We start from the raw sequence: 16,484 nt of genomic DNA, 5'->3' as shown, positions 1-16,484 counted from the left end.
TCTTCTAATGAACCATATGACCAGGAAAGCTGAAACTTGTGTGGAAGCATCCTCAGTTAGTGTAGCTTCAAAATTGTGAAAATCATGACCACCGGGAGTAGGTTGGGGCCACAATGGGGGGTCGAAGTTTTTCATAGTAGGAATATATAGAGTAAATCTTTAAAAGTCTTTTCCTCAGAAACTAATCAGCCAGGACAGCTGACACTTGTGTGGAAGCATCCTCAGGTAGTGTAGATACGAGGTTGTGAAAATCATGACCCGCGGGGGTAGGGTGGGGCCACAATGGGGTTCGAAGTTTTACATAGGAATACATTGATTAAATCTTTATAAATCTTCTTCTCATAAACTTATCAGCCAGGAAAGCTGAAATTTGTGTGAAAGCATCCTCAGGTAGTATAGATTCATATTTGTGAAAATCATGACCCCCGAGGGTAGGATGGGGCCACAATGGGGGGGGGGTCGAAGTTTAACATAGGAATATATAGAATAAATCTTTAAAAATCTTCTTCTCAGAAACTCATCAGCCACGAAAGCTGACACTTGTGTTGAAGGATGCTCAGGTAGTATAGATACGAAGTTGTGAAAATCAAGACCCCCTTGGGTAGGTTGGGCCACAATGGGGGATCGAAGTTTTACATAGTTGGAATATATAGAGTAAATCTTTAAAAGTCTTCTTCTCAGAAACTAATCAGACAGGAAAGCTGACACTTGTGTAGAAGCATCCTCGGGTAGTGTAGATACGAGGTTGTGAAAATCATGATCCCCAGTGGTAGGGTGGGGTCACAATGGGAGTCGAAGTTTTACTTAGGAATACATAGATTAAATCTTTAAAAATCTTCTCCTCAGAAACTAATCAGCCAGGAAAGCTGAAACTTGTGTGAAAGCATCCTCAGGTAGTATAGATTCATATTTGTGAAAATCATGACCCCCGAGGGTAGGATGGGGCCACAATGGGGGGGGGGATCGAAGTTTAACATAGGAATATATAGAATAAATCTTTAAAAATCTTCTTCTCAGAAACTCATCAGCCAGGAAAGCTGACACTTGTGTTGAAGGATGCTCAGGTAGTATAGATACGAAGTTGTGAAAATCAAGACCCCCTTGGGTAGGTTGGGCCACAATGGGGGATCGAAGTTTTACATAGTTGGAATATATAGAGTAAATCTTTAAAAGTCTTCTTCTCAGAAACTAATCAGACAAGAAAGCTGACACTTGTGTAGAAGCATCCTCGGGTAGTGTAGATACGAGGTTGTGAAAATCATGATCCCCAGGGGTAGGGTGGGGTCACAATGGGAGTCGAAGTTTTACTTAGGAATACATAGATTAAATCTTTAAAAATCTTCTCCTCAGAAACTAATCAGCCAGGAAAGCTGAAATTTGTGTGAAAGCATCCTCAGGTAGTATAGATTCATATTTGTGAAAATCATGACCCCCGAGGGTAGGATGGGGCCACAATGGGGGGGGGGGTCGAAGTTTAACATAGGAATATATAGAATAAATCTTTAAAAATCTTCTTCTCAGAAACTCATCAGCCAGGAAAGCTGACACTTGTGTTGAAGGATGCTCAGGTAGTATAGATACGAAGTTGTGAAAATCAAGACCCCCTTGGGTAGGTTGGGCCACAATGGGGGATCGAAGTTTAACATAGGAATATATAGAGTTAATCTTTAAAAATCTCCTTCTCAGATAGTAATCAGCTAAGAAAGCTGAAACTTGTGTGGAAGCATCCTCAGGTAGTGTAGATTCAAAGTTGTGAAAATCATGGCCCCCCGGGTAGGGTAGGGCCACATTGGGGTGTCGAAGTTTAACATAGGAATATATAGAGTAAATCTTGTAAAATCTTCTTCTCAGAAACTAATCAGCCAGGAAAGCTGAAACTTGTGTGAAAGCATCATCAGGTAGTGTAGAGACAAAGTTGTAAAAATCATGACCCCCTTGGGTAGGTTGGGCCACCATGGGGGGGGGGGTCGAAATTATACATAGGAATATACAGAGTTAATATTTAAAAATCGTCTTCTAATGAACCATATGACCAGGAAAGCTGAAACTTGTGTGGAAGCATCCTCAGTTAGTGTAGCTTCAAAATTGTGAAAATCATGACCCCCGGGAGTAGGTTGGGGCCACAATGGGGGGTCGAAGTTTTTCTTAGTAGGAATATATAGAGTAAATCTTTAAAAGTCTTTTCCTCAGAAACTAATCAGCCAGGACAGCTGACACTTGTGTGGAAGCATCCTCAGGTAGTGTAGATACGAGGTTGTGAAAATCATGACCCGCGGGGGTAGGGTGGGGCCACAATGGGGTTCGAAGTTTTACATAGGAATACATTGATTAAATCTTTATAAATCTTCTTCTCATAAACTTATCAGCCAGGAAAGCTGAAATTTGTGTGAAAGCATCCTCAGGTAGTATAGATTCATATTTGTGAAAATCATGACCCCCGAGGGTAGGATGGGGCCACAATGGGGGGGGGGGGGTCGAAGTTTAACATAGGAATATATAGAATAAATCTTTAAAAATCTTCTTCTCAGAAACTCATCAGCCAGGAAAGCTGACACTTGTGTTGAAGGATGCTCAGGTAGTATAGATACGAAGTTGTGAAAATCAAGACCCCCTTGGGTAGGTTGGGCCACAATGGGGGATCGAAGTTTTACATAGTTGGAATATATAGAGTAAATCTTTAAAAGTCTTCTTCTCAGAAACTAATCAGACAAGAAAGCTGACACTTGTGTAGAAGCATCCTCGGGTAGTGTAGATACGAGGTTGTGAAAATCATGATCCCCAGGGGTAGGGTGGGGTCACAATGGGAGTCGAAGTTTTACTTAGGAATACATAGATTAAATCTTTAAAAATCTTCTCCTCAGAAACTAATCAGCCAGGAAAGCTGAAATTTGTGTGAAAGCATCCTCAGGTAGTATAGATTCATATTTGTGAAAATCATGACCCCCGAGGGTAGGATGGGGCCACAATGGGGGGGGGGTCGAAGTTTAACATAGGAATATATAGAATAAATCTTTAAAAATCTTCTTCTCAGAAACTCATCAGCCAGGAAAGCTGACACTTGTGTTGAAGGATGCTCAGGTAGTATAGATACGAAGTTGTGAAAATCAAGACCCCCTTGGGTAGGTTGGGCCACAATGGGGGATCGAAGTTTAACATAGGAATATATAGAGTTAATCTTTAAAAATCTCCTTCTCAGATAGTAATCAGCTAAGAAAGCTGAAACTTGTGTGGAAGCATCCTCAGGTAGTGTAGATTCAAAGTTGTGAAAATCATGGCCCCCCGGGTAGGGTAGGGCCACATTGGGGTGTCGAAGTTTAACATAGGAATATATAGAGTAAATCTTGTAAAATCTTCTTCTCAGAAACTAATCAGCCAGGAAAGCTGAAACTTGTGTGAAAGCATCATCAGGTAGTGTAGAGACAAAGTTGTAAAAATCATGACCCCCTTGGGTAGGTTGGGCCACCATGGGGGGGTCGAAATTATACATAGGAATATACAGAGTTAATATTTAAAAATCGTCTTCTAATGAACCATATGACCAGGAAAGCTGAAACTTGTGTGGAAGCATCCTCAGTTAGTGTAGCTTCAAAATTGTGAAAATCATGACCCCCGGGAGTAGGTTGGGGCCACAATGGGGGGTCGAAGTTTTTCTTAGTAGGAATATATAGAGTAAATCTTTAAAAGCCTTCTTCTCAGAAACTAATCAGACAGGAAAGCTGACACTTGTGTAGAAGCATCCTCGGGTAGTGTAGATACGAGGTTGTGAAAATCATGATCCCCAGTGGTAGGGTGGGGTCACAATGGGAGTCGAAGTTTTACTTAGGAATACATAGATTAAATCTTTAAAAATCTTCTCCTCAGAAACTAATCAGCCAGGAAAGCTGAAACTTGTGTGAAAGCATCCTCAGGTAGTATAGATTCATATTTGTAAAAATCATGACCCCCGAGGGTAGGATGGGGCCACAATGGGGGGGGGGTCGAAGTTTAACATAGGAATATATAGAATAAATCTTTAAAAATCTTCTTCTCAGAAACTCATCAGCCAGGAAAGCTGACACTTGTGTTGAAGGATGCTCATGTAGTATAGATACGAAGTTGTGAAAATCAAGACCCCCTTGGGAAGGTTGGGCCACAATTGGGGATCGAAGTTTTACATAGTTGGAATATATAGAGTAAATCTTTAAAAGCCTTCTTCTCAGAAACTAATCAGACAGGAAAGCTGACACTTGTGTAGAAGCATCCTCGGGTAGTGTAGATACGAGGTTGTGAAAATCATGATCCCCAGTGGTAGGGTGGGGTCACAATGGGAGTCGAAGTTTTACTTAGGAATACATAGATTAAATCTTTAAAAATCTTCTCCTCAGAAACTAATCAGCCAGGAAAGCTGAAACTTGTGTGAAAGCATCCTCAGGTAGTATAGATTCATATTTGTGAAAATCATGACCCCCGAGGGTAGGATGGGGCCACAATGGGGGGGGGGGTCGAAGTTTAACATAGGAATATATAGAATAAATCTTTAAAAATCTTCTTCTCAGAAACTCATCAGCCAGGAAAGCTGACACTTGTGTTGAAGGATGCTCAGGTAGTATAGATACGAAGTTGTGAAAATCAAGACCCCCTTGGGTAGGTTGGGCCACAATGGGGGATCGAAGTTTTACATAGTTGGAATATATAGAGTAAATCTTTAAAAGTCTTTTTCTCAGAAACTAATCAGACAAGAAAGCTGACACTTGTGTAGAAGCATCCTCGGGTAGTGTAGATACGAGGTTGTGAAAATCATGATCCCCAGGGGTAGGGTGGGGTCACTATGGGAGTCGAAGTTTTACTTAGGAATACATAGATTAAATCTTTAAAAATCTTCTCCTCAGAAACTAATCAGCCAGGAAAGCTGAAATTTGTGTGAAAGCATCCTCAGGTAGTATAGATTCATATTTGTGAAAATCATGACCCCCGAGGGTAGGATGGGGCCACAATGGGGGGGGGTCGAAGTTTAACATAGGAATATATAGAATAAATCTTTAAAAATCTTCTTCTCAGAAACTCATCAGCCAGGAAAGCTGACACTTGTGTTGAAGGATGCTCAGGTAGTATAGATACGAAGTTGTGAAAATCAAGACCCCCTTGGGTAGGTTGGGCCACAATGGGGGATCGAAGTTTAACATAGGAATATATAGAGTTAATCTTTAAAAATCTCCTTCTCAGATAGTAATCAGCTAAGAAAGCTGAAACTTGTGTGGAAGCATCCTCAGGTAGTGTAGATTCAAAGTTGAGAAAATCATGGCCCCATCGGGTAGGGTAGGGCCACATTGGGGTGTCGAAGTTTAACATAGGAATATATAGAGTAAATCTTGTAAAATCTTCTTCTCAGAAACTAATCAGCCAGGAAAGCTGAAACTTGTGTGAAAGCATCATCAGGTAGTGTAGAGACAAAGTTGTAAAAATCATGACCCCCTTGGGTAGGTTGGGCCACCATGGGGGGGTCGAAATTATACATAGGAATATACAGAGTTAATATTTAAAAATCGTCTTCTCATGAACCATATGACCAGGAAAGCTGAAACTTGTGTGGAAGCATCCTCAGTTAGTGTAGCTTCAAAATTGTGAAAATCATGACCCCCGGGAGTAGGTTGGGGCCACAATGGGGGGTCGAAGTTTTTCATAGTAGGAATATATAGAGTAAATCTTTAAAAGTCTTTTCCTCAGAAACTAATCAGCCAGGACAGCTGACACTTGTGTGGAAGCATCCTCAGGTAGTGTAGATACGAGGTTGTGAAAATCATGACCCGCGGGGGTAGGGTGGGGCCACAATGGGGTTCGAAGTTTTACATAGGAATACATTGATTAAATCTTTATAAATCTTCCTCTCATAAACTTATCAGCCAGGAAAGCTGAAATTTGTGTGAAAGCATCCTCAGGTAGTATAGATTCATATTTGTGAAAATCATGACCCCCGAGGGTAGGATGGGGCCACAATGGGTTGTCGAAGTTTATCATAGGAATACATAGAATAAATCTTTAAAAATCTTCTTCTCAGAAACTTATCAGCCAGGAAAGCTGACACTTGTGTTGAAGGATGCTCAGGTAGTATAGATACGAAGTTGTGAAAATCAAGACCCCCTTAGGTAGGTTGGGCCACAATGGGGGATCGAAGTTTAACCTAGGAATATATAGAGTAAATCTTTGAAAATCTCCTTCTCAGATAGTAATCAGCCAGGAAACTGACACTTGTGTGGAAGCATCCTCAGGTAGTGTAGATTCAAAGTTGTGAAAATCATGGCCCCCGTGGGTAGGGTAGGGCCACAATGGGGTGTCGACGTTTAACATAGGAATATATAGAGTAAATCTTTGAAAATCTCCTTCTCAGATAGTAATCAGCCAGGAAGCTGACACTTGTGTGGAAGCATCCTCAGGTAGTGTAGATTCAAAGTTGTCAAAATCATGACCCCCGGGGGTAGAATGGGGCCACAATGGGGGTCGAAGTTTTACATAGGAATACATTGATTAAATCTTTAAAAAACTTCTTCTCATAAACTAATCAGCCAGGAAAGCTGAAACTTGTGTGAAAGCATCCTCAGGTAGTATAGATTCATATTTGTGAAAATCATGACCCCTGAGTGTAGGATGGGGCCACAATGGGGTGTCGAAGTTTAACATAGGAATACATAGAATAAATCTTTAAAAATCTTCTTCTCAGAAACTCATCAGCCAGGAAAGCTGACACTTGTGTTGAAGGATGATCAGGTAGTATAGATACGAAGTTGTGAAAATCAAGACCCCCTTAGGTAGGTTTGGCCACAATGGGGGATCGAAGTTTAACCTAGGAATATATAGAGTAAATCTTTGAAAATCTCCTTTTCAGATAGTAATCAGCCAGGAAACTGACACTTGTGTGGAAGCATCCTCAGGTAGTGTAGATTCAAAGTTGTGAAAATCATGGCCCCCGTGGGTAGGGTAGGGCCACAATGGGGTGTCGACGTTAAACATAGGAATATATATAGTAAATCTTTAAAAATCTTCTTCTCAGAAACTAATCACCCAGAAAAGCTGACACTTGTGTGGAATCCTCCTCAATAGTGTAGATTCAAACTTGTGAAAATCATGAATCCCGGGGTTAGGGTGGGGCCACAATTAGGGATCGAAGTTTTACAAAGGAATATATAAAGTCAATCTTTAAAAATCTTCTCCTCAGAAACTAATCAGCCAGGAAAGCTGAAACTTGTGTGAAAGCATCCTCAGGTAGTATAGATTCATATTTGTGAAAATCATAACCCCCGAGGGTAGGATGGGGCCACAATGGGGGGGGGTCGAAGTTTAACATAGGAATATATAGAATAAATCTTTAAAAATCTTCTTCTCAGAAACTCATCAGCCAGGAAATCTGACACTTGTGTTGAAGGATGCTCAGGTAGTATAGATACGAAGTTGTGAAAATCAAGACCCCCTTGGATAGATTGGGCCACAATGGGGGATCGAAGTTTTACATAGTTGGATTATATAGAGTAAATCTTTAAAAGTCTTCTTCTCAGAAACTAATCAGCCAGGAAAGCTTACACTTGTGTAGAAGCATCCTCAGGTAGTGTAGATACGAGGTTGTGAAAATCATGATCCCCAGGGGTAGGGTGGGGTCACAATGGGAGTCGAAGTTTTACTTAGGAATACATAGATTAAATCTTTAAAAATCTTCTCCTCAGAAACTAATCAGCCAGGAAAGCTGAAACTTGTGTGAAAGCATCCTCAGGTAGTATAGATTCCTATTTGTGAAAATCATGACCCCCGAGGGTAGGATGGGGCCACAATGGGGGGTGTCGAAGTTTAACATAGGAATATATAGAATAAATCTTTAAAAATCTTCTTCTCAGAAACTCATCAGCCAGGAAAGCTGACGCTTGTGTTGAAGGATGCTCATGTAGTATAGATACGAAGTTGTGAAAATCAAGACCCCCTTGGGTAGGTTGGGCCACAATGGGGGATCGAAGTTTAACATAGGAATATATAGAGTAAATCTTTAAAAATCTCCTTCTCAGATATTAATCAGCTAAGAAAGCTGAAACTTGTGTGGAAGCATCCTCAGGTAGTGTAGATTCAAAGTTGTGAAAATCATGGCCCCCGTGGGTAGGGTAGGGCCACATTGGGGTGTCGAAGTTTAACATAGGAATATATAGAGTAAATCTTGTAAAATCTTCTTCTCAGAAACTAATCAGCCAGGAAAGCTGAAACTTGTGTGAAAGCATCATCAGGTAGTGTAGAGACAAAGTTGTAAAAATCATGACCCACGGGGGGTAGAATGGGGCCACAATGGGGGTCGAAATTATACATAGGAATATACAGAGTAAATATTTAAAAATCGTCTTCTCATGAACCATATGACCAGGAAAGCTGAAACTTGTGTGGAAGCATCCTCAGTTAGTGTAGCTTCAAAATTGTGAAAATCATAACCCCCGGGAGTAGGTTGGGGCCACAATGGGGGGTCGAAGTTTTACATAGTAGGAATATATAGAGTAAATCTTTAAAAGTCTTCTCCTCAGAAACTAATCAGCCAGGACAGCTGACACTTGTGTGGAAGCATCCTCAGGTAGTGTAGATACGAGGTTGTGAAGATCATGACCCGCGGGGGTAGGGTGGGGCCACAATGGGGTTCGAAGTTTTACATAGGAATACATTGATTAAATCTTTAAAAATCTTCTTCTCATAAACTTATCAGCCAGGAAAGCTGAAACTTGTGTGAAAGCATCCTCAGGTAGTATAGATTCATATTTGTGAAAATCATGACCCCCGAGGGTAGGATGGGGCCACAATGGGGTGTCGAAGTTTAACATAGGAATACATAGAATAAATCTTTAAAAATCTTCTTCTCAGAAACTCATCAGCCAGCAAAGCTGACACTTGTGTTGAAGGATGATCAGGTAGTATAGATACGAAGTTGTGAAAATCAAGACCCCCTTGGGTAGGTTTGGCCACAATGGGGGATCGAAGTTTAACCTAGGAATATATAGAGTAAATCTTTGAAAATCTCCTTCTCAGATAGTAATCAGCCAGGAAACTGACACTTGTGTGGAAGCATCCTCAGGTAGTGTAGATTCAAAGTTGTGAAAATCATGGCCCCCGTGGGTAGGGTAGGGCCACAATGGGGTGTCGACGTTTAACATAGGAATATATATAGTAAATCTTTAAAAATCTTCTTCTCAGAAACTAATCAGCCAGGAAAGCTGACACTTGTGTGGAAGCATCCTCAGGTAGTGTAGATACGAGGTTGTGAAAATCATGACCCCCGGGGGTAGGGCGGGGCCACGATGGGGGTCGAAGTTTTACTTAGGAATACATTGATTAAATCTTTAAAAATCTTCTTCTCATAAACTAATCAGCCAGGAAAGCTGAAACTTGTGTGAAAGCATCCTCAGGTAGTATAGATTCATATTTGTGAAAATCATGACCCCTGAGGGTAGGATGGGGCCACAATGGGGTGTCGTAGTTTAACATAGGAATACATAGAATAAATCTTTAAAAATCTTCTTCTCAGAAACTCATCAGCCAGGAAAGCTGACACTTGTGTTGAAGATGCTCAGGTAGTATAGATACGAAGTTGTGAAAATCAAGGTCCCCTTAGGTAGGTTGGGCCACAATGGGGGATCGAAGTTTAACCTAGGAATATATAGAGTAAATCTTTGAAAATCTCCTTTTCAGATAGTAATCAGCCAGGAAACTGACACTTGTGTGGAAGCATCCTCAGGTAGTGTAGATTCAAAGTTGTGAAAATCATGGCCCCCGTGGGTAGGGTAGGGCCACAATGGGGTGTCGACGTTAAACATAGGAATATATATAGTAAATCTTTAAAAATCTTCTTCTCAGAAACTAATCACCCAGAAAAGCTGACACTTGTGTGGAATCCTCCTCAATAGTGTAGATTCAAACTTGTGAAAATCATGAATCCCGGGGTTAGGGTGGGGCCACAATTAGGGATCGAAGTTTTACAAAGGAATATATAAAGTCAATCTTTAAAAATCTTCTCCTCAGAAACTAATCAGCCAGGAAAGCTGAAACTTGTGTGAAAGCATCCTCAGGTAGTATAGATTCATATTTGTGAAAATCATAACCCCCGAGGGTAGGATGGGGCCACAATGGGGGGGGGTCGAAGTTTAACATAGGAATATATAGAATAAATCTTTAAAAATCTTCTTCTCAGAAACTCATCAGCCAGGAAATCTGACACTTGTGTTGAAGGATGCTCAGGTAGTATAGATACGAAGTTGTGAAAATCAAGACCCCCTTGGATAGATTGGGCCACAATGGGGGATCGAAGTTTTACATAGTTGGATTATATAGAGTAAATCTTTAAAAGTCTTCTTCTCAGAAACTAATCAGCCAGGAAAGCTTACACTTGTGTAGAAGCATCCTCAGGTAGTGTAGATACGAGGTTGTGAAAATCATGATCCCCAGGGGTAGGGTGGGGTCACAATGGGAGTCGAAGTTTTACTTAGGAATACATAGATTAAATCTTTAAAAATCTTCTCCTCAGAAACTAATCAGCCAGGAAAGCTGAAACTTGTGTGAAAGCATCCTCAGGTAGTATAGATTCCTATTTGTGAAAATCATGACCCCCGAGGGTAGGATGGGGCCACAATGGGGGGTGTCGAAGTTTAACATAGGAATATATAGAATAAATCTTTAAAAATCTTCTTCTCAGAAACTCATCAGCCAGGAAAGCTGACGCTTGTGTTGAAGGATGCTCATGTAGTATAGATACGAAGTTGTGAAAATCAAGACCCCCTTGGGTAGGTTGGGCCACAATGGGGGATCGAAGTTTAACATAGGAATATATAGAGTAAATCTTTAAAAATCTCCTTCTCAGATATTAATCAGCTAAGAAAGCTGAAACTTGTGTGGAAGCATCCTCAGGTAGTGTAGATTCAAAGTTGTGAAAATCATGGCCCCCGTGGGTAGGGTAGGGCCACATTGGGGTGTCGAAGTTTAACATAGGAATATATAGAGTAAATCTTGTAAAATCTTCTTCTCAGAAACTAATCAGCCAGGAAAGCTGAAACTTGTGTGAAAGCATCATCAGGTAGTGTAGAGACAAAGTTGTAAAAATCATGACCCACGGGGGGTAGAATGGGGCCACAATGGGGGTCGAAATTATACATAGGAATATACAGAGTAAATATTTAAAAATCGTCTTCTCATGAACCATATGACCAGGAAAGCTGAAACTTGTGTGGAAGCATCCTCAGTTAGTGTAGCTTCAAAATTGTGAAAATCATAACCCCCGGGAGTAGGTTGGGGCCACAATGGGGGGTCGAAGTTTTACATAGTAGGAATATATAGAGTAAATCTTTAAAAGTCTTCTCCTCAGAAACTAATCAGCCAGGACAGCTGACACTTGTGTGGAAGCATCCTCAGGTAGTGTAGATACGAGGTTGTGAAGATCATGACCCGCGGGGGTAGGGTGGGGCCACAATGGGGTTCGAAGTTTTACATAGGAATACATTGATTAAATCTTTAAAAATCTTCTTCTCATAAACTTATCAGCCAGGAAAGCTGAAACTTGTGTGAAAGCATCCTTAGGTAGTATAGATTCATATTTGTGAAAATCATGACCCCTGAGGGTAGGATGGGGCCACAATGGGGTGTCGAAGTTTAACATAGGAATACATAGAATAAATCTTTAAAAATCTTCTTCTCAGAAACTCATCAGCCAGCAAAGCTGACACTTGTGTTGAAGGATGATCAGGTAGTATAGATACGAAGTTGTGAAAATCAAGACCCCCTTGGGTAGGTTTGGCCACAATGGGGGATCGAAGTTTAACCTAGGAATATATAGAGTAAATCTTTGAAAATCTCCTTCTCAGATAGTAATCAGCCAGGAAACTGACACTTGTGTGGAAGCATCCTCAGGTAGTGTAGATTCAAAGTTGTGAAAATCATGGCCCCCGTGGGTAGGGTAGGGCCACAATGGGGTGTCGACGTTTAACATAGGAATATATATAGTAAATCTTTAAAAATCTTCTTCTCAGAAACTAATCAGCCAGGAAAGCTGACACTTGTGTGGAAGCATCCTCAGGTAGTGTAGATACGAGGTTGTGAAAATCATGACCCCCGGGGGTAGGGCGGGGCCACGATGGGGGTCGAAGTTTTACTTAGGAATACATTGATTAAATCTTTAAAAATCTTCTTCTCATAAACTAATCAGCCAGGAAAGCTGAAACTTGTGTGAAAGCATCCTCAGGTAGTATAGATTCATATTTGTGAAAATCATGACCCCTGAGGGTAGGATGGGGCCACAATGGGGTGTCGTAGTTTAACATAGGAATACATAGAATAAATCTTTAAAAATCTTCTTCTCAGAAACTCATCAGCCAGGAAAGCTGACACTTGTGTTGAAGATGCTCAGGTAGTATAGATACGAAGTTGTGAAAATCAAGGTCCCCTTAGGTAGGTTGGGCCACAATGGGGGATCGAAGTTTAACCTAGGAATATATAGAGTAAATCTTTGAAAATCTCCTTCTCAGATAGTAATCAGCCAGGAAGCTGACACTTGTGTGGAAGCATCCTCAGGTAGTGTAGATTCAAAGTTGTGAAAATCATGACCCACGGGGGATAGAATGGGGCCACAATGGGGGTCGAAGTTTTACATAGGAATACATTGATTAAATCTTTAAAAAACTTCTTCTCATAAACTAATCAGCCAGGAAAGCTGAAACTTGTGTGAAATCATCCTCAGGTAGTATAGATTCAAACTTGTGAAAATCATGACCCCAGAGGGTAGGATGGGGCCACAATGGGGTGTCGAAGTTTAACATAGGAATACATAGAATAAATCTTTAAAAATCTTCTTCTCAGAAACTCATCAGCCAGGAAAGCTGACACTTGTGTTGAAGGATGATCAGGTAGTATAGATACGAAGTTGTGAAAATCAAGACCCCCTTAGGTAGGTTGGGCCACAATGGGGGATCGAAGTTTAACCTAGGAATACATAGAGTAAATCTTTGAAAATCTCCTTCTCAGATAGTAATCAGCCAGGAAACTGACACTTGTGTGGAAGCATCCTCAGGTATTGTAGATTCAAAGTTGTGAAAATCATGGCCCCCTTGGGTAGGGTAGGGCCACAATGGGGTGTCGACGTTTAACATAGGAATATATATAGTAAATCTTTAAAAATCTTCTTCTCAGAAACTAATCAGCCAGAAAAGCTGACACTTGTGTGGAATCCTCCTCAATAGTGTAGATTCAAACTTGTGAAAATCATGACCCCCGGGGGTAGGGTGGGGCCACAATTGGGGATCGAAGTTTTACATAGGAATATATAAAGTTTACATAGGAATATATAAAGTAAATCTTTAAAAATCTTCTTCTCAGAAACTAATCAGCCAGGAAAGCTGAAACTTGTGTGATAGCATCCTCAGGTAGTGTAGATTCAAACTTGTGAAAATCATGACCCTGGGGGTAGGGTAGGGCCACAATGGGGTGTCGAAGTTTAACATATGAATATATAGAGTAAATCTTTAAAAATCTTCTTCTCAGAAACTAATCAGCCAGGAAAGCTGATACTTGTGTTGAATCCTCCTCAAAGGTGTAGATTCAAACTTGTGAAAATCATTGCCCCCGGGGGTAGGGTGGGACCACAATGGGGGATCGAAGTTTTACATAGGAATATAAAGAGTAAATCTTTAAAAATCTTCTTCTCAGAAACTAATCAGCCAGGAAAGCTGAAACTTGTGTGAAAGCATCCTCAGGTAGTGTAGATACAAAGTATGTATTATGTATTTTTGTTCATTGTCCATATTGTTTCTCATGTGAGCGATGTGGCCCATGGGCCTCTTGTTTAAAAAACACATACCCGGAGTTAACTAAAATCGTCTATGCATTGAAATACAAAAATCTAAGTTCATGCGGCTTAACCAAGTTAAAAAGGAAATGTTTGGATTCTTCCTTTAATTGTGTGGATTTGTTTAGCCCTTATTTTTTTCATCGATCTTTGATTTTTTTTTTTGAAAAAATGTACACAGATTTAAACTTATTTAGTCTTTTTAAGCGAAAGTCATAATTTATACCCGCCTCGACTTCGGGGTGAATCTAAATAGGGGCCGAAAAGTGGTACTTTTTAAACTGAGGTTGCTTTATAAATAAACTCTGTATATCATTTTCCTAATGAAATTTAAGCCTTTCAATAAACATAATTCTAAACAAGACTATCTTTTTACCACGTACATGTAATTTGATGTAAAATCGAACAAGCAGCTTTACACATTTCAAAATGGGGGATTTATTTGACGAAATGAAGTATACGTCTTTGACATTGGGTATATAATACGACAAAAATATCAGTTCTTTACACCGAATCAATATATTTGTAGAATAAAGACGGACTTCTGTATGTTGAAGTTAACTTTGATGGTAAACAAGGACAGGATAATCCAATAATTCATGGAGAAGACGAGAAAACGGATTATGCTACCGTGGAGTTTCCAATGCCATCTGCATTGCACAAAGCGTCTGGTAGTGAGGAATTGTAAAACGAGAAACAAATGTCAATGAATGAATAATGTTATAATATTCCAACAAACGAAGTGTGTCTTTTTATTACTTTTTTTTATTCTATTTTTTTTTTTGTTCTTTTAATTTTATTTAAGGACGACAAACCTGATTTGCTTTATGGCTATATATTGCGCACCTAAAAGGAGTGGTTGTTATGAACACAATGAATTCTTATCATTACGTCAAACACTAAAACAGCATTAAATATTAAAAAAATAAGGAAACAACGTGTATATAGATTTTCAAAGTCATCAGTGCACACTGTTTTTGCTGCATGTAGTAGCTTATTTGTGCTTTAATATTGAAATCTTTTATCTGATGCAATTGTAGAAATGCTTGAAGTGGTCGGTCGTCCTTAATTAAGAAAATGCACTATATCTATCATTATTTTATCGTGAACTTCAGTCTTATGCTTTATGATTGTTGCATTATTTAGACATTTCCCCCTCTGGTGAAAACCATTTTGTGTAGAGTATAATTTTTATTCCAATCAGGTTTTTTTAATGAAAACTGAAAGGAGATTTTATTTTGTTTTAAGGTTTGCCGGATGGTGTTTGTCTTCGAAAGTTTTTTGTCAAAATGACCTATTCTTGAAAACTCAAAAACATATTTCTTGTCCTTTTTTTAAATTTGTATTTCAAAGTTGAATAACACATCATCACAAAATGGCTGAACTCTGATCGAAACGACATTTCGTTTTATTAAAAGAATTTTATCGACGGCAACACGTAACTCACTCCATAGCCGAGTTGATAAAGTTTCGGGCGTGTGATCCGTACATCCCGAGTTCGAATCCAACAGGGTTTTTTGTTGTTACTTATTAAATTAAACTTTTTAGATTTTCATTTTTATCTTCAGACTGCAAATTTTTCGCTTATTTGACGTATGTACAGTTTATTTATCATTATATCTTTCATAATCAAATACTTTACTGTTAATTTTAGTGACTTTTTCCATGTGTGTTATTTAACCTTCTTGTATCGCTTATCTTTTGAAGTCATAAGAAATGGAAACTTGAAACTTGTGCCAAAATCTGTAAGATCGCTTAAAACATACTGCACTCTTTTATTACAAAAAATATTTAAAATCGCATGTTATAAGATATTGTCTCACCACGACATAGAAAGGTAACATAAAATAAAAACGCAAAGGTCATTTTTAAAACATGTATTATTACATTATTATATTTTATGGTGTTTAAGAAGAACTTTATGATTGATTTCAAAGAGATGTAAAGTCATTTTAAAAAGCATTCTTGCTTCTGGACACTGTAATTGAAATGTTGCCGGTATTTTACAAATTATATTTAGTGCCATCCCTTTATAAACATAGTACAAAAAAACTAGACACTTTTTCACAATGTTTTCAGTTTATATCGAAAATAAATCGTACACCCCCAATGTTTATAATGATAATTAGATTCTCAGTGTATGTCTTTATTCTTCTTGCAAAGTTTCCGATACATGCTATTTGCTAGAAATTTACGTGAAATAACAAGAACCTAAAAGGCTAAGTGATACCAGGGAAATCGTCGGTTAAAGCAACCGAAACATTGTTCTGCGATTTCCCTCAAATCGAGAAAAAATACGAGCGATGTTGATAAAACAGCATCTTGCAATTGATTTTTTTTTAAATAAAAGACGGTGGTTAAACGCACACCTTACAACAACTATTGTGATTTCGCGTGATTATGTATTTTCGTGTTCATTATTTTTATTTTTTGATTTTTTTTTTTTACTAATATTTCTTATGTCTACTTCTTTTTCATTATTCTAGATCAATTAAAACACATATTACAGGTAGTAAATAAGCGAAATAAATAAATATTATAATTTCTATAATTGATATTACATGAAAAGAAATCCATTCTTTTTATCAGACAAGCAAACTATATTAGTAAAATGTTTTAAAAATCTGACATCGATATTTTTATAATGATATGCTTTTTCTGACGG

The 16,484-nt window shown here is 39.0% G+C and overlaps 1 protein-coding gene across 1 annotated transcript in view; it reads left to right on the top strand.

The window, feature by feature from the left end:
• Positions 1-16,158, top strand: part of LOC128169035 (uncharacterized) — a 38,668-nt gene extending 22,510 nt beyond the window's left edge. The window contains exon 5 of the mRNA XM_052835203.1: positions 14,349-16,158. Coding sequence (XP_052691163.1) covers positions 14,349-14,507 — 159 coding nt within the window. The 3' untranslated portion in view covers positions 14,508-16,158. The remainder of the gene's footprint in view (positions 1-14,348) is intronic.
• The last annotated feature ends 326 nt before the right edge of the window (positions 16,159-16,484 follow it).

This window comes from Crassostrea angulata, unplaced genomic scaffold (genome assembly GCF_025612915.1).
Source record: "Crassostrea angulata isolate pt1a10 unplaced genomic scaffold, ASM2561291v2 HiC_scaffold_88, whole genome shotgun sequence".
Lineage (NCBI taxonomy): Eukaryota > Metazoa > Mollusca > Bivalvia > Ostreida > Ostreidae > Magallana > Magallana angulata.
The sequence above is the reverse complement of the archived record's forward strand: the minus strand, read 5'-3'. Positions and strand labels throughout refer to the sequence as shown.